General features: G+C 40.8%; 1 protein-coding gene across 2 annotated transcripts in view; it reads right to left on the minus strand.

The window, feature by feature from the left end:
• Window positions 1-2,429: 2,429 nt before the first annotated feature.
• UBR1 (ubiquitin protein ligase E3 component n-recognin 1) overlaps window positions 2,430-18,762 on the minus strand; it is a 98,039-nt gene continuing 81,706 nt past the window's right edge. For both annotated transcript variants that reach the window (XM_075844727.1, XM_075844729.1), the window contains exons 34-48: window positions 17,404-17,494; window positions 16,666-16,814; window positions 16,521-16,576; window positions 15,528-15,624; window positions 15,064-15,131; window positions 13,787-13,937; window positions 13,367-13,454; window positions 12,055-12,191; window positions 11,043-11,151; window positions 6,856-6,912; window positions 4,979-5,056; window positions 4,671-4,841; window positions 4,398-4,499; window positions 3,790-3,952; window positions 2,430-2,708 (exon numbers count right to left, since the gene is read on the minus strand). In XM_075844727.1, the coding sequence (XP_075700842.1) occupies window positions 3,811-3,952; window positions 4,398-4,499; window positions 4,671-4,841; window positions 4,979-5,056; window positions 6,856-6,912; window positions 11,043-11,151; window positions 12,055-12,191; window positions 13,367-13,454; window positions 13,787-13,937; window positions 15,064-15,131; window positions 15,528-15,624; window positions 16,521-16,576; window positions 16,666-16,814; window positions 17,404-17,494 (1,496 nt within the window). In that variant the 3' untranslated portion in view covers window positions 2,430-2,708; window positions 3,790-3,810. The remainder of the gene's footprint in view (window positions 2,709-3,789; window positions 3,953-4,397; window positions 4,500-4,670; window positions 4,842-4,978; window positions 5,057-6,855; window positions 6,913-11,042; window positions 11,152-12,054; window positions 12,192-13,366; window positions 13,455-13,786; window positions 13,938-15,063; window positions 15,132-15,527; window positions 15,625-16,520; window positions 16,577-16,665; window positions 16,815-17,403; window positions 17,495-18,762) is intronic.

Consider the following 18,762-nt stretch of genomic DNA (forward strand, 5'->3'; position numbering starts at 1 on the left):
GTGATATCAGCCGTACGACAGATCCGGCACTGCGTGGTGGCTTGTTATATACAGAAAACCACGATCCAAATGTGAACAGAGCTGCAATCCCATATTGTGGGAAAGATTAAAAATAAATAAAAACAGAGAAAAACAATATGTCTGGTGACAATGCAGCATGTGGTTCTAGCAGAAGACAAAGATCTTATGCAGCCTTGAGACCAATGACAGACAGAAAACATGTAGAGCCGTTGTCTATAGCTACCAATAAGGTTGAAGTTTTCATTTTCCATAGGACCTCTGAAAAATGAGAGTTGGATTTTATAAACAGGATGCTGACCACTGCATTTAACTTTGATACGGACGTTCTTACTGGCCCACCATCGGGCTCTCCAAAGTGGCACACCGACTGTGCGGTTTCCGAACTTATCTTATTGATTGCTGCCTGCTCAGACTATGCTTCTGCTTATTGATTCTGGCACCACGCTTCGGAACACCATCGGCAACTTTTTAACTATTGCTATTGGAAACTACTCAGTGGACACAACCTCTTTGCAAAATCCATACACCTGCATGGGGCGTTTTAACGTGAAGATCGAACAATACCTTATATTCTTCTACTGTTTTAGCTTTAAAGAGGCTCTGTCACCAGATTTTGCAACCCCTATCTGCTATTGCAGCAGACAGGCGCTGCAATGTAGATTACAGTAACGTTTTTATTTTTAAAAAACGAGCATTTTTGGCCAAGTTATGACCATTTTCGTATTTATGCAAATGAGGCTTGCAAAAGTACAACTGGGCGTGTTGAAAAGTAAAAGTACAACTGGGCGTGTATTATGTGCGTACATCGGGGCGTGTTTACTACTTTTACTAGCTGGGCGTTGTGTATAGAAGTGTCATCCACTTCTCTTCAGAACGCCCAGCTTCTGGCAGTGCAGACACAGCCGTGTTCTCCAGAGATCACGCTGTGACGTCACTCGCAGGTCCTGCATCGTGTCGGCACCAGAGGCTACAGATGATTCTGCAGCAGCATCGGCGTTTGCAGGTAAGTCGATGTAGCTACTTACCTGCAAATGCTGATGCTGCTGCAGAATCAACTGTAGCCTCTGGTGCCGACACGATGCAGGACCTGTGAGTGACGTCACAGATCTGCACTGCCAGAAGCTGGGCGTTCTGAAGAGAAGTGGATGATACTTCTCATCAGAAAGCCCAGCTAGTAAAAGTAGTAAACACGCCCCGATGTACGCACATAATACACGCCCAGTTGTACTTTTACTTTTCAACACGCCCAGTTGTACTTTTGCAAGCCTCATTTGCATAAATACGAAAATGGTCATAACTTGGCCAAAAATGCTCGTTTTTTAAAAATAAAAACGTTACTGTAATCTACATTGCAGCGCCTATCTGCTGCAATAGCAGATAGGGGCTGCAAAATCTGGTGACAGAGCCTCTTTAAGTCAAATATGATATTGACGCATATCTGTCCACAGGCCTGACAGTGACGGATTCTGATTGGTTGCTATGGTCAATTATTAGAACTTTTTTCTTGCACTAGTTTTTATATATGTCCACGACTATAGCTGCCTCTGCGATTTGTTAATCATGCTAGTTTTACATATATATGTAAGAAAATATATAATGTATTCAATCTTAAATGGACACTTACTTTTCAAACAACTTATGCTATTCTAATAGTATACATGATATAGATCAACTTTGTAATTTACTTACGGTTAAAATTTTGTTGTTTTATCTATGCAAATTCTGTCTGACGTTACTGCCACCAGGCATATCCCTTCCTGTAATCTGTAGTCTACCCCTGTTGTCTAGCAGCTGCAGAAGGTGGGGTGTGTCTCTTCACTGCCTGTCCACACAAGTCTATGGAGAGTGTAGGGGGAGCAGGAGGAGGGAGCAGAGAGAAAAAAACAAAGACAAGCTGAATACAAGTCTATGGAGAGGGGAAGGGTGAGCAAGGGGAGGAAGCAGGAGACATGCTGGTAAGATTTCTATGTCACCCCAGTGTTGGATTCTCAGATACACTGCTCATTACTGTTGTATAATCTCCATGTTGCGGCAGCTTCTATCTATCTATGTGATAGATAAAAATAGGAGAGGAGGATTCTGCTATTCTGTGTGTGCCGTGTATAAAAGACATGACAGCTTTTAGGCTCCGCCCACTAGCTCAGAGACAACTGAGAATTAGAGATTGAGCCTGCAGAGGGGAAAACTGCTACAAAATTCCATATAGAAGTCATATAATGGCCAGAAATAGTGTAATGCCTTATGTACACACACATATGACAGCTTATTCTGAAAAGTACCCTGAACAGTTAGATACATTTGAAGTAGTTTTCTCTGGTATTTTAAGCTTTTAAATGCGTTCTATTTTCCGCAACTGTGAACTCCAAAAGAACGTTTCTTTTTTAGAGTGAAGCAATGCAAATTGTATATAATGTTTTCAAACATAAGCTTTATTATTTTTTTTATTTAAAAAAAAAAAGAGAAAAATCCAATCAATCAGATTAACAAGCCACGTATAGTTGGCAATGCTGAACCAACATAATGAGAGCCGATGTAAACATATAAAACACAGTTTAATAATGCAGCATATCTCGGCTTCTCTTTATGTTGGTGTGGGGAATCCTCTTATGAGTTTATCCAAGTAAAAAAATATATCCACATACATTGCAGTCATTAGGGTGTGAAGGAATATGATTTAAAGCTTGCCCCTATAAAAGAAATAGACATGTTAGGATATCAGGTTTTAAATAACACAATAATTGTGCATGTTAAAAAAAAAAATTTAAATAAATAAAACAAAAACCCTAAAGAAACACTTAGAATACAATTAATAATAATAATATTAATAATAATTTAAAAAAAAAACAAAAAAACACTCCTCTCTTAATCTCCTTATTTACCATTTTATCTCATATTGCAATTAAAACGGAGAAAACGTAAAGAATTATTTTATATTTATCCCAGGAGATAATCCACCCCCCTTTTTTTCCTCCTCACAATCCTGTGCCTGGCAGTAAAACAACTGACGGTAGAAGGAGTCGTCCCCCCATGCTCTGTCTGCCATAAGGGTTGTCCAGGGTTAGAAATACATGGCTGCTTTCTTCCAAAAACAGTTCCACACCTGTCCATGGGCTGTGCCTGATATTGCAGCTTAGGTCCAATGGAGTGAATGGGGCTAAGCTGCAATACCACACATAACCTATGGACAGGTGTGGTCAGTTTTAGGAAGGAAGCAGTTATGTTTTCCTAAACTTTGACTACTCTGTCAAGTCCAGCCCATGGCGAAAATGGAAGAGATCAGGAGACCATTAACCCCCGTGTTCTCTACAGGATTTATACAAGACTTTCTATTTCAAAAACATAAAGAAGATCTTGTAGACCGACAATCACGAGGTGTGTTGTAGGGGCAGGATGACAAGTTTATATATTTCGGTCATTTAAAATATCAGAAGTTGCCCCTAACTGCCACTATATTACTGTACAGGATGCCATTCATCTGTGTGGCATTACCATGCATGTTATTACTTTAAAAAAGGTAAAAAGGTTTCATTCTGCCTTACACCTGTATGAGTTATTTATACTTATCATCTAGGGGTATAACTGTAATCATCTGTGCACTCTCCATTGGATGTAAATGTGTACAATACAAAAATAAACTTGTCAAATGGCATAAATTTGAGGCAAATAAATCCTACAAAAATCAAATAAATGGAGGAATAAATAAAATAATAAACGAATGTGTTATGTATAATTATTATGCAAACGAAAAATAATACATGTACTTCTTACCAACTGCAGACGTGGAAACATTTAAAGCAGACTCCAATTGAAACCAAAAAAGGTCTGGTTTATTTCTAAGCTACGAGCGATTTCCTCAATGATGCAGTGCTGTTGCCACATGAGGTGCAGCTTCCGGTATCTCTCATAAGAGAGTCGTAGTGGATTCCCACGCCTTTATAAGTAATCATAGAGAAATTAAGTCAATAAAAAAAAAAAATACACACACACACACACACACACACACACATCTGTTCTATCATCTGTTTATATTTTTACTAGTTTTTTACTTCTATATATCACAATGAGATGGTCATATGTTGGCATGGTCTTACAAGATCTCATAAATTATGATGCATGGGGGCAAGACTGTTCAGGAAAAATCTTGCCCCAATGTGTGCAACTGTTTTCCATAAAGTTACATACGTTGCTTATTGACGATCATTGTGAATAAAAAAAAATAAAAAAATAAAAAGGGAAACTAAAGCAGAATATTTTTTTCCCCGGGATACCCTTGTATTGAAAAGGCATACATTGGGAGCATTTTCCGGCATATATTCCAACCATACAACACAAAAGTGGTGTGAACAAAGCCTAAGAATGTAGAAGAAAAATCTTACTTTAAACCAGGGTCAGTTTCCCCATATGCATCCAGATATGGTGCTGGGTACAAGCAGCCTCTTGTTTTCCCCTCAATAAGAACAACTTTACATTCTCTAATCCTGAAAAACACAAAACAGTATGTGTTACCACAAAATCGCCCACTCCTGCATCCACTAATAGTCACAGTGTACGTGAAAAATATAAATCAGAGCGTTTATGCTGATATTTTTTATTACCGCTTAATTATTGTGCTGTTTATTCTAGATTTTTGGTCGACTTAAATGACTCACTTGAGGAATATACATATTCCAGCTCCACACTGTAATGCGTGTGCTGTGCAAGCCCCCAGCTCCTCTCCATTGACCACCTCCTGACAACACGTGTTCTGAGAGCACAGTATGGCCCCACACAAGAGGCACAGCACTGGGTGTTTCCGTTCAGCATCCTGGGATTTTGGGCACCTAAAAACCAAAATATTTTTTTAACTAATTATTACTACATTTTCAAAGATTATTATCCAGGTCATATTGGTTGAATTATCCATTTTGCAATATTGTTAATCGCAAATGGAAAAAATAACACGCATTGTATCCAATACCTGAAATGGGAAGCTTGATTTAACAGAATGCTGTAATCTTCAGGCAGCTCTGTCAAGGTGTTCAGATTCCTTGGGTACCTACAACAGATGAGTAATAGCCTGTGTCATTAGACATTGTCACATACAATACTTTACTATTGTGTAATGCCACGTAATGTGCTGTACCACAATATTGTTCTGTGATGCCACATTGTGTTATATCATTTTCGGAGATAAAACTCTCAGAATAAACCGGAGAATATGATTTTACATTAAAATTAGTGAGAGGCTCAAAAACATCAATATTTTTTATTATTTTAAATGATGAGACCTCCCATTCATGGTCATGGTTCCCACCTTTATAACAGATTATTGTATAAAATGATTGTCATAGAATTACAGAAGTAGCTGGTCATTTAAACATTTCCGCATTTCTATAAATGGAATAAGTGACAAATGATTCCGAGTATAGTCAAATCCCAGACCTATTATACATCCCAACGTCGCAGGTCACTCGTACCTACAAGAACCTGCTTCATACATTGAAATTATAAAGCAGGTCCTTAACACAACGACCTCAGGGTCCATGCAGGTCATATTGGTTGAATTACCTATTTTGCAATATTGTTAATCGCAAATGGAAAAAATAACACGCATTGTATCCAATACCTGAAATGGGAATCTTGATTTAACAGAATGCTGTAATCTTCAGGCAGCTCTGTCAAGGTGTTCACACAACAACCTTAGGGTCCATGCACATAGCAAAGTCCCATGCGTGGACCCTGCAAGACGACACATGGAGTCCCTATGGGTCCATATTTTAGACCCTTAGGCACTCCATGCACTGCGATATGGTGCGTTCATGAGGCACAATGTACTCACATAGAAGCGTTGCCTCTATAATACGGCATGCGTTGGTGCATGCCACGATTATTTTTCTCACTAATTTATATTAAAAAAAGGACCCCCTGTATAAAGTCCAAGATATAGTATGGGCCCTCTTTGGGCGGAGTAATACGGACCTGTACAAACTACAACGCTTTGTAAATTACTATTCTTTGCTCTTCTTTCATTTTTACTTGTATTAATTTAATTCTTGTTTTATTACTTGTTTTCCCTTATATACTGTATAAAAGTGTGGCTAATGGGGGTATATCCACTAGCACCACTACTTCAACTGAGAACAAGGGGCCCTCAGAGGTGACTATGCATGAATAAGTACTGTCCATTAAAATGTATTGGTAAAACAGAAACAGCTGAGGGTGCTTGGACCTCACTGATCACACTTTTTTGGCAGGTCCAATTGACTTGCCATAATGCATTTAAGTGGAAAACTACCTTAAGGCTGGGTTCACACGAGCACATTAACGTCCGTAATGGACGGACGTATTTCGGCCGGAAGTCCCGGACCAAACTCAGTGCAGGGATCCTGGCTCCTAGCATCATAGTTATGTACGATGCTAGGAGTCCCTGCCTCTCTGCAGGCCAACTGTCCCGTACTGTAATCATGTTTTCAGTACGGGACAGTAGTTCCACGGAGAGGCAGGGACTCCTACATCGTACATAACTACGATGCTAGGAGCCCGGCTCCCTGCACTGAGTTCGGTCCGGGACTTCCGGCCAAAATACGTCCGTCCATTACGGACGTTAATGTGCTCGTGTGAACCCAGCCTAAATCAGGAGTCTGTAATCTTACTGAAACAGCTATAAAGTTAGTCTACAATTCCCTGTAGATTGCAAGCCCTTGGGGGCAGGATCCTCTCTTCTGTATCAGACGGTCTTGTATTAAGTTAATACAAATTGTACCTTTTTGTTTTTATTGTATCATGTTATGTTTTTTCATATGTACTGCGCCCTGGAATGAACAGCAATTTAAAATGAATAATAACAATAATAACCTGAATGTGCTGGTTTTACCAGTGAGGGCGCTTAGGACAGCTGGATCAGATCCCCACCTAGAGAACAAAAGAGACAGTTGTGACAGCTGCAGACTATTAGACTAAATCTGCTCAGTCACGTTTTATAATTCATGCAATGTGTGTTACAGCCAGAGATCAGATGCTGCATTCATTTATTTTTACCTTATCAGGCACAATACTGAGATTGTGTATTTTCTACGGTGGCTTAGTAATCAGAGGATTTTTTGTACTCACCATAAAATCTCTCTCTCGTAAAGTTAATTGGGGAACACAGGAACCATGGGTATATAACTCTGCCACTAAGAAACCAAAAAACGTTTACTCCTATGCTGGCTATATGCAGTCAGCAAATCAAGTTGTGCCCCCACAGTAGGAGAAGTAAAAGAGGCCAGAGGGAACTAAGGACTAGACCCGCATCCAGACCAGACTGGAGAGGAAAAAGTATGGGGGAGATCTGTCTCTCTTCACAACACTGAAAGTAGGTCTTCCAGGTGCGATGGTAATTGTGGGAAGGGGCCGGCTTCCATCCTTGATTATAGTCTGGATGACATGGTATAAAAAAAAAAATTCTGGTTTGCAGAATGGTGGGTTCATCATGCCATTAAAAGCAGAAACTGTTAATTCGGTTAGGGAAGCCTAAGAGAGCAGTTGTGGGCGAATGGGAAAGCGACAGGGGGCTTCTGCCACGAGGTAGAGCCACAAGTATGACCGGAACCCATTCTGCCTTGATCTTCCGGAGGACTCAAGGTAGAAGCAGTAGCAGGGGAAAGAATGAGCATTAAGAACAGAGTCCACGGGATCAGAAAAGCTTCCATTATTACTGCCAGAGGGTTGCAAGCTCTAGTCGCGAAGTGTGGTACATTGTGGATAATCTGAAATGCCCAATAGTGCCGGATCTAGGGCAGCTTGCAGATCTGCACGAAAATATTGGGGTGGAGAGACAACTCTCCATGGTCCATCTGCTTTTGCATAAGATAATCAGCTACCTTATTCTCTACTGTGGATGGCAGATATCGTTCAAACATGATGTTGCACCCAGGAGAGTATCCGAGCTGAGGATGTCGTCCAGGTACAGGATAACCATGACCCCCCTGGACTGAAAGAGAGCCATGACAGCTGTCATGACCTTGGTGACATGGGGAGCCATGGACAGCCCAAACAGAAAAGCAATGAACTGTGCGGACTGAACGGCAAAAAAAATTCTAAATTCAAGCATCTCAGACAGATGTGAAAGTTCAGATGCTTCAGGTCCAGGGTGGGATGAACCAAGCAGTTATTTTTCTAGAACGATTGAACAGATTTGCATAAAAACCAATGAATCTCTCCTGATGGGAAACCGGGACAATAACACCTAGCAGAGAACGTAGAGCGAAGATGAAACCGGAAGCGAAAGACGGAGAACGATGAATAGGGGAAGGGTGGAATAGATGAAAACTATTTTGTAGCCGGTTGAAACATGCCTGATCGACGCATCCTCCACAAAAGAGCCATACATCATGGAAGAGAAGGAAATCTCTCTGAGACCTGGGTGGGAGCTCCCCTTCAGGCATAGGAGGGTTTCTGAGCTCCGGACATGGTAGAAGTGAAACCTGGTTGGGCACAGGGTTGCCACGAGGGGTGTGGTGTATAGGATGAGCTCCTCTTCTCCTGGGAGGTGACTGGCTGTATAGGAGATAGTAAAATTGATGAAACACCGAAAGGGAGACAACTTACGACTAGGGCCTTGACTGGAGGAGAAAACAGCTTTTGCATCCCAGTGGTATTTTGTCCATTCTGGTGCCCAACAGAAAGGTTCCTGCAAAAGAAAGACAGCCAAAGATTTCTCAGAACCTGCATCGGCGCTCCATGTCTTCAGCCACAAATCCTGCAAATGACAGGAACATCTGGTCGAACCCAATGTTTGCCAGGGCCCAGTCTTGCTGCTCCTTCCATCCGACCTGCGACGCAACCTGTACCCGTCTTACATTCTCAGAAGTGGATTTAACGCGCATAAACCCACATTGGTTGCCAGGGAAATTTAGTTAGCAAGATAGCGGCCTTTTGCCAGAGCCCGGACAGAATACCATGACAGAGCTGTTTGGCCTATGTGGAAGTTGCCTTGGAGACTCAAGTGGATGTAAAGACTGGGCGGAGAGCTGAACCGGCTTAAAGGAAACCTCTTATGGGGTAGAGGCAACGTCATCCTTAAATTTAAAGAATATCCTGGATGGCCAGGATAAGGCTGTCCATCATGTCCCCCATTTAGAGAAAAATAAAGCAGAGCCTACCGATAAGAAAAGGATTGCCTTTGGAGTAGACATGGAAAACAGCAGAGATGTACGTCTAACCTTAGAAAATGAAACCAACGAGAGAGAGGGGATCCTGTAGCCAGAGGTGGAAGTAGGTCAATTAGCCTACTTCCCCCACTCTTGTGCTGATGTCCGTGTGGAGACTGCCTGTAGCCTCACTGAGTCGAGCCACGCTATGGTAGGCGGCAGGCAGTGGAGCTAGTGCCGCTGAGGGTAACACAGCTGCCAGAACTAGCCTGTTCCCGTCTGCAATCCACCGGTCAGCGAGCAAGGGGGACGACGACAAAGTGTGACTTAGCACTGTTTCTTTGTCTCGCATTGGGTTGAGAGAAATGGAGGACCAACCCTGCCGGTTTCCCCAACCTAAATGAAAAAAAAAAAAAAAAGAGAAAATAATAGGTAAAAACCGACCTTGAGAACCCAGATCTGTCTGCCTCCTATTTACACTAAGCTAAAAACTGAGTAGCTCAGTGCCGGTAGGGCTGGGTAAAGCCTGCATAGAAGGAGCCAACATTTTTTTTTTGTAAGCCTCCTTGTGGCTATGCCCATGGTTCTGTGTCGCATTATACCAACGAGAAATTATGGTTCCAGGTAAAGGAACCCGTATGGACATTATGTATTACAAGATTTAAAAGGTGTATGTTAAGTAATTGTTCCGATGCGTCAGATGACATAACAGGAGTCCAGGGACCAACAGCTTCTTGGTGCACTTCTCTAATGTCTGTATATACATAAAGCATAACCTCTTCTAAAATAGAATTTACTGTACCATTGTTCAAAGGGTTTCCGTACTAATGTAAACATACCTTACAAAGTGACAGTACATCAAGTGATAACATTGTAATATACATTGTTGAAGATTTTTTTTAAGACTGGCGTTTCATACGCCAGTCTTATTAAACATTTCACTGCAGTAAGATGAATTACATTTATTTAGAGGCAAATACATGGAATACAACCGTGGCCTGGCCTAATCTGCAGAAAATAAAAAATACTCACCTCACCGCTTCGACCCTCAGTCTCTCACAGCTGCCGCGGCTCATACAAAGTCCTGATGCCTATCAGCGTCAGGTCTCTATATGCGAAGACAACACTCAACGTCCTGAGTGCTGCATCACCCAGCGTCAGTACCTTGTATGAGCCGCTGCCTGCTGTGAGAGCTTGATGGGAGAAGCAGAATGGTGAGTAAATATATATATATATTTTTTATAGTGTCCAATGGTTAAGGGGAGTTATTCTTATCGGGGGAAGGGAGGCAAGGTACTGACCCGGCACGAACCTCTACCTTGCTACGCCCATACTCCGATTCACTTCAATGGGAGAAAAGGCTGCAATACCTGTGAATCGCCGCTAAATGCATGTCGACGATTCACAGTGAGCAAGAAGAAATGAAGGGGAAGCGGCGCTCATACAAGCGCTGAGACCCTTTCAAATCAGCGTATCTGCGGGGGTCTCGGGAGTCTGACATCGACCCATCAGCTATTTATGTCATATCCGGAGGATAAGCCAGTAATTTTTATTGGCTGGAAAACCCCTTTAAGATTCTTCCTCTGCAAGCAGCTACAACATGTACAGGGGAGCAGGGAGCTGTCAGAACAACGGCAGGTTTGTCCTGGTGAGCAACCGCATTGACGATCCGGCTTCAACAGAAATGGACTGGTCAATGCGGCACCTCAGCAAGACAGACCCGCAGCTGCTCTAACAGGTCCCTGCTCCCCTGCACATGTTTTAGCTGCTTGCAGAGGAAGCATTTTAACACAATATATATATAATTTGATGTGCTGACACTTTGTAACATATTACAGTGCCCCTTTAATATAGATGTAATATATGTGTACATTTTGCTCATGTGGTACAAACAGACTGCACAAATCGCACCTCTGAATAAGTGGTTTCACAGTGTCCCAGTACTCTTGGAAAAGGACAAACAAGTTAGTAGGTAGACAGAGGTAGCTACACAGAGCCTCCAGCTGATCTTCTGGAGCCACTATAAAATAAATGGGGTAAAATGAAGTTCAGAGAGGACTGTTCAGTTCAGATATTACAGATATGATCGTGCATGGTTCAATTTAAAGAATGCTTCTCTTCAAATCTGCTTAAACATACTGGATGGACTGAGCTCTTCTGCCCTTTGAGTGAACTGAACTGACAGCTATAAGCTCAAATACCCCAGTCTGCACCAACAAAGGGAGAGAAGACTTTGGAGTAGGGTAGATGCATGAAATATACAAAAAATGCCCCATAGTGGGAAAAGTCTGAGAAAAATAGCTGACCCTGTATTATACATCGTCTCCTTCATGTCAGTGACATGACTCGAATAGTGAGGAGACAGCCTTCAATAACCAAAATTAGGGTCAGGCACCGTGGTAATGGTTACTTTTATATTTAAAGGCTATGTCCTCCTTTGCAACTATGATTGGTTTATGGTCCCAAATCCATAAAACAAATTGCAATAGGTCTTGTTTGTACTACAGTTTTGTTTCTACAACTCCAATAAAGACCTTAGCATCTCCATGGTAACAGACTACAAACAAATCCCTGAGTAGTCTAATTCCCCAGTCCTACTCCCTTTTTTTTTCTGTACCTTATCTTTTGGTAACAAACATCGTGGGTTAATAAGTAGGGGACAGATGGTTAGGGGACAGTTGGAACGGAGTATAACTGCAGTCTGACTGCACAGAGTTTATTGGTAGTCTATTACCATGAAAACGCTTAGGTTTGATGAGATTTGTAGAAACATAACGGTTGAAACAAGACTATTGTTTCCTTGGAGCAATAAAAACAAACAAATGATTGTGATGATAGACATTGCCTTGAATTTCCGTTTTTATATTAACACTATTTACAATCATGGCCTAATGCAAGTTAAGGACGCCTCAAAAAAGCTTACATGAGGACTTCAGCTCATCCGGGGGAGTCACTCCCAGCAAATAGTGGAAGAATAGGGTTGAACACCGCAAGTAAGGGACAATTCCTTTTTTTACACAGCCCCAGATATACCAGCCTGGAAGATCAGCTGCTCTAAAGCTGCAACATATAGAAAATAAAAAAATAAAAAATTACTTTTTGAAATATTTAACATCAAATAAAACACTTAGAACACTGATCAAAAGTGAATTGTGCCATTTATATGAAAGATGTGCAACATTTTCTAATCTTGTACTGTTAAATATAGATCACATTTAAAAAAAATACATCAACAGGGGCATAGCTATGCAACCTGCAAAGTCATTAAAAAGTAGCACTTTTTTTGGTGCAAAATATCGGTCTTGCTTGTATGGCCGCCATAACGTGATGAAAAGGAAGAGCGGTGGGTTTAGTTTGCCATGAGTTCCTCCAAATGTATTCTGTCACGCACCAAATAAATAAAAACTTTCTACTGCAGCAATAATAAGGAATGGTCTAGGATTGTAGCTCCTCAACCTGCACCTCGAAGTACTACCCAAGTGTAAGTCACTTTCAGGTAACTACCTAAGGATTGGAGCACCTTAATACAGTCCTCTGAATTGTAGTCCATGTCCGTTATTATCACAAGGTTCATATAACAATACAAAGAAAAATACCTCTTCTCTCTCTAGACCCCACAGTTAGTTTTATATACTTTGCTAGGAGACCAATTGTGGTTCATATTCAAATACCAATTACTTTTGTTGTTCCTCTAGTATCATCAATGGGTGTTTACTTAATCTTTGGTTGAAAGTTAGGTCGTAACATTAAGGCTGGGTTGACACGACCTATTTTCAGGCGTAATGGAGGTGTTTTACGCCTCGAATTACGCCTGAAAAGACGGCTCCAATACGTGGGCAAACATCGGCCCATTGCTTTTAATGGGCTTTACGTTGTACTGTGCCGACGACCTGTCATTTTACGCGTCGCTGTCAAAAGACGACGCGTAAAATTACAGCCTCGTCAAAAGAAGTGCAGGACACTTCTTGTTTTTTTGAGCCGTTTTCTCATAGACTCTATAGAAAACAGCTCCAAAAACGGCCGAAAAAACGGCGCGAAAACGCAGCGAAAAACGCGAGTTGCTCAAAAGACGTCTGAAAATCAGGTGCTGTTTTCCCTTGAAAACAGCTCCGTATTTTCAGATGTTTTTGGCTCAGCGTGTGAACATACCCTAATAGCAAACTCTTATGAGGTTGATTTTCTTTACTTGTTATCCAATGCAAACTGAAGTCTAAACCTAGAATTGTTGCACTAACCCATCGATAAGCCGTGAAAGGTCCTGGCACAGAGCAGCTGCATTATGGGCTTCCTCACTGTCACCCGGCATGGTAGACGGCACATTGTCTGTCAATAGATTGTGAAAATTAACAAGCAGTAGCAATAATTAGTTATTAAAAAAACAACAGCAACATGGTTCTGTGCACAACCTGACAATAGACACATAGGGTGTATGAAACAAGTGAGAAGATCCTCACTATAAAGTAAATCTGTTCCTCTACACAACAGGTCCCCAACTGAAATATTCTGTATCTTCTTTGGTTGAGAAGCAGCCAAAGAAGATATAGCCCCTTTGATCTAGGTATCATGAGGGTCCCAGAGGTCAGACCCCCACCAGCAAGTGTTATGGCAAACCCCCAAACTGAAATATCTCTTCAAATAGTTGTATTTCCCTTTACCTGTGGTTAATGAGAAGATAATTTGCAGAATATGAGTCATAGTGAGCAGGTGGAAGAGGTAGAGATAATTGTATGACGAAATTACAGACGAAGGGTGCAGCCCCACACCTTCTTCACAGTACAAAGATGGAAAGGCCAAAACTGACCCCACCTATGGCAAAAGAGGGTTATGAACAAACATAGTATGTTGGTCAAACAAGCTTTTATTATGATCCCTGAGACACAAAGAAATGCATTGTGGGTAACACTACTAATCTTATTCCAAATGTATAATTTTACGTATGGTTAAAAACAGTTCAGTAAGCGTTTATTTACATGAGATTTTTTTGCCACGATTTTTGTTTAAAAAAAAAACGCAATGTTCAAAACCGCAATGTTTAAAAAAAAAACAAAAAACAACAACATCATGGTTTCGTTGTGATGAAAATTGCGTGAAATACCCATGGAAAAATAAAAAGCTCATGTGAATATACCCAAAGGCTACATTCACACATAGCGTATTGAATGCAGATTTTTCCATCCAGATATGCAGACGTAAAATCTGCAGTGAAATACAGTAGCAGCAAAGAGCAAGAGATTTGATCAAATTGCATTCACATGCTGCAGATATTTGCCGTGCAGAAATTGACCTGCGGAAAATATTTTAAAATCTGCCAACATTTCAATTTATGCTGCGGAAAAAGCACGGATTTATTACAGATTTTCCCCATTGAATTCAAAGTGGAAGAAGAAATCCACAATCACATCCTACTGTTGCGGATTTTGCTGCAGATTAGCAGAAAATTTTGCAAGTCTATATAATTTAACACAAGTTAAAAAAAAACCACTATATTTACACCTCCATTGGCGATCCCATGGCAACACTTCCCTCCATCTCTGTACACTCGGCCTCCAGCGATGAGGTGTTGTGTCGACACATGACCACTGCAGCCAATCATAGGCTGCAGTGGTCACATGTAATGACACGTCATCGCTAGAGGCCGGGCGTACAGATACGGAGGGAAGCGTTGCCATGGGAGTGCTAAGGGAGGCGAGTATAGTGGGAGATTTTATGCAGACACACTGCAGTTTTTCCGCAGAGAAATCTGTAACATTTGGTGCAGATTTGCCGCTGCATATTTCCCTGCGTCTTTCTGTGAAATTTTCTGCGGCAAATTGACAACGTATGGACGTAGACTTACAGTTCATGCTGAGACATTGTAGTGAAATCTGAAATGCATTATTGCTCATTTCTGCCATATACTTAAAAAAAAGAACAAAAAAAAACAAAAACTTACCAGGAGATGGAACACATCCACAGACAGGAAGGATGGCGTTCCCTCAAGCTTTATGTTAGGCAAAAATACTGTAGATGCAAGAGAAAAAAGCGGATTACTATTGATTTGTCTAGTTATCACGAGTGACAGAAACTGGGAGACATTGGATTTCTGGAGAAAACGGATGAGAGAATTCACGAGAATTTCTTATTTTGTTTACAGGTTTTTAAATTCATTCCTTTGCTACCGGTTACCAGTTTGCAAAACCGTAAGGTGCTGCTTAGAAACCTCCCATGAGAAATCGGGTATTGCTGATGAATTTTGATCCAAATATAGCGACTGAAGCAAATAGCGTCCCTTTAATAGATTTGTCACAATCTACTGGCCACGTCTCCTGCCAAAACGTGCAATCGGCATAAAATAATAGCTGGCGACAGGTAAATAACTAGATACAGCCTGGTATATACAACGAAAGAACAACCCACCTGCCAGTAACTGCACAAGATGTCTGTGTATTGTAGTTTGAGGACAAGTGACTCTTTGTGCTTCAGCAAATTTTACTAAGGCTTTGAGACCGGCATGCTGGAAGAAGCACAAAGGTTATAGAAGACAATAACGTGAAAAACAGCTATCTTAAAAAGCACAAAAGCCATCAGATCTAGTCCCAGTTCACAATATAGGACACAATACTTATTCAGAAGCAAAATCAACCTCTCTGCTTATAGGACATGCCTATTGGATGACTTTATTAGTGTTAAGACGTCTTTTATTCATCACTATTTATAACTCCTCCGAGGCGCTTGTCCCTCTTTATACCTCTTTCTGTGGTGCTTGTCCCCTTCATACATTCTCTGCGGTGGTGGCCGCCTGTGTATACTGATTCTTACTGGAATATAGCTGCATTTTCTACAGCTGGATTGATGGCCAAGGATGCATGTAGAAGGTTGTATGCAGGAAAGATGTCCAACATGTATTTTATCCCTAATCTGAATAGGAGCCATATGGATCAGTGGTGACAGGGACCCGTAGGGGTAAAGGCAATCACTCAAAGGGTTAGACCCACCTAGGACATTTCTGGCATATCTACGGAAAATGTCTATTTCGGTAGCTCCCTTAGAACAGAATGGGGATAGCCACGCACACCTCTCTGTACATTCTCCGCCTGGATCCTGCGGATATGCCATAAATGTCTTAGATGGAAAAAACCCTTTTTGATATATATTCTAACTATACACAGTAGATGGACCAGTTTACTTATTATGGAGTCCAACAACTCCTAACTTCACCTCGGTCAGTGAATATTGAAGTTAACTAGATGCAGATAACATAGAGGTCAGAATGTCACACCAGCGTAAGCCAAGGTAGAAAAGCTTCTTAAACATTGATGCTCTGAGATAATGCTCTTAAGAGACAGGAAGCATTGAGATGCCACAGTCCAACGTCTACTTACTTAACCCCATCTTTTCATTTATCCTTACCTGCCGATTCTGCAGGGAACCAAACAAAGGTTTATCTTCATCCCTTAGTAAACTCTCTGAAATAACGTAACTTGCATTAGAACACGAAATCATTGGCTGGATTTATTGTAAGTGAATGGGCTGACAATGATAATGACATCTTTACCTATGGACTGTATGGTAAATGCACATGTATTCCAGGTCATCATGGGCAGACGTGGGTCATGTTCATTAGGTGGAACAGTCAGACCTATGCAGTACACAGTGTTGGCAAAGTGGGCCAGCATTTCTTTAGTGCTGGCAGAATACTTTGGCCTGAAAAAAACGGAATCAAGACTGTAAGGGGTACAAATAAAGTTCATTGAAATAAGCACAAATAAAGAAATATATATGTATAAATATATACACATACATGCACAATATATATTGTATTTTTTAATAAACACATGGAATAATCAAATCTCTGATTATAGTATCTTGGACAGAAGGTACCATGACCAACAGCGCAATTGTTTTTTACATCCAGTGCGTCCACAGACGAGGAATACATAAATGGACACCACTTGCAGAAAGACACATTGAAACCTGTAGTTGTAGTTCTCAATATTTGCTCTTAGGGACTGAAATTATTACCAATGACGTATTCAAATATTTGAGCAGGTCATGTGGATGTTTATTTCAGTAAGTTTTATATGTACAATCTGATGGAATCCTTTACAACTACCCATAGACATGACTGTTGTGGTGTCCATTTTTCTTTTCTTTTTTTTTTTTAGAGAAGACAGACCGACCCTACGTCTGCCAAAAATGTATTTGCCCTTTTTGCTTACGAAATGTCCCTCTTTTGGAACTAATCAATACATCGAATAGTTAACCAATTAGAAAATAATTTTCAAAGACTTACGGTGACTGCACCCCAAAGCTCAAGATGGATCTGAATTCATGGCTTTGACTATCTTCACTTTTAAGAAATTCAGGTGATAATGACTTTTCTCCTTAGGAAATAATGATATAAAATGGTTTGTATCCACAATCACAACTTGCACAGAATTTTTCCATTTTTTAAGCGAACCATATGTGTTTATCAGAAAAAACCCATTCTTGTGTCGGTGACATTTTATTATATCAATCCATCCTATTCTTGTGGAAATACTCAGATGCCTTTAGGGTAATGCAAGTGGATGAAGGTCAAATCTTAACACATATGATCTGACCATAAATGTGCATTTACAGGTAAGGCTAAAGTGGATGTCTATCAGAGGATCTGTCACTAGTTTAGTAATGCCCAGCCTCCTAGATAATCCAATAGGCGCTGCCATACTGATAATACTAGTGAAAATTGTGTCCCAAAACGTTTATTTTACAAGTTATGAGCTTTTTCTCGGAGTTGAAAACACAGTCGGAATGGAAGCTGTATACTATATGATCGCACTGTATTGCTGGGCAGGGAAGGGGGAGTAGCTGGATGCTGATTGGACAGCGTCATACAGAAAATATTACACCGCCCAGAGTGACAAGAAAGAGTCCCTTCCTATTTGGCAAGTTTAGCTAAATTAGCATATTTAGAAAAATACTCATAACTTTGCAAATAATAAAAATGACACTGTAGTTATCAGCATGACAGCGCCTATTCGATTAGTTAGGAGATCGGGAATTAAACTAGTGACAGATCCTCTCTAACACAATGACTTATTTAAATACAGAATTCTGCGCGGATTAATTTATTAAAATATCTTTTAATCTTTTGTGTTACAGACCTCCGAATCACCTGCATAGTCCTAGAGGTAGAAGATCACATTCTCGTTGCCTGCAGCCACCACTAGGTGGATTTTAGGAGTAGCGAAGCGGTCAGGGGATTTATGTAAGAGCAGTATATGACAGAGGGGTGCTGAGCTTTGTGATATAAAGGTTTATACGATTTAAAACAGGGTTTCTAAGTAAAAAGCAGCGTAAATCCTGACAGGACTCCTAGGAGAGACAGTGAGTCCTGCCAACCCTCCCACACAGGCTGATTGATTCTTAAGGTCCTTTTACAAGTGCCGAAAAAATGAGCGCTAATCGACGAGACAGCTCGTTAATCATATAAACGCTCATTTTCCTGATCACTGGCCCACGTAAAAGGGCCTTTAGTTTATTTAGGAAAATACTGAAAAAAGGATAAATCAGAAGCAGAGAGGAGGCCGGACTGCAGGAAAGTGAGAAAGTGATAGAAAATCAGGTTAGGGTGCAATGATAGAAAGTTGTGTTTTTGCTGCAGTGCTTT

This window comes from Rhinoderma darwinii, chromosome 12 (genome assembly GCF_050947455.1).
Source record: "Rhinoderma darwinii isolate aRhiDar2 chromosome 12, aRhiDar2.hap1, whole genome shotgun sequence".
Classification (NCBI taxonomy): Eukaryota; Metazoa; Chordata; class Amphibia; order Anura; family Rhinodermatidae; genus Rhinoderma; species Rhinoderma darwinii.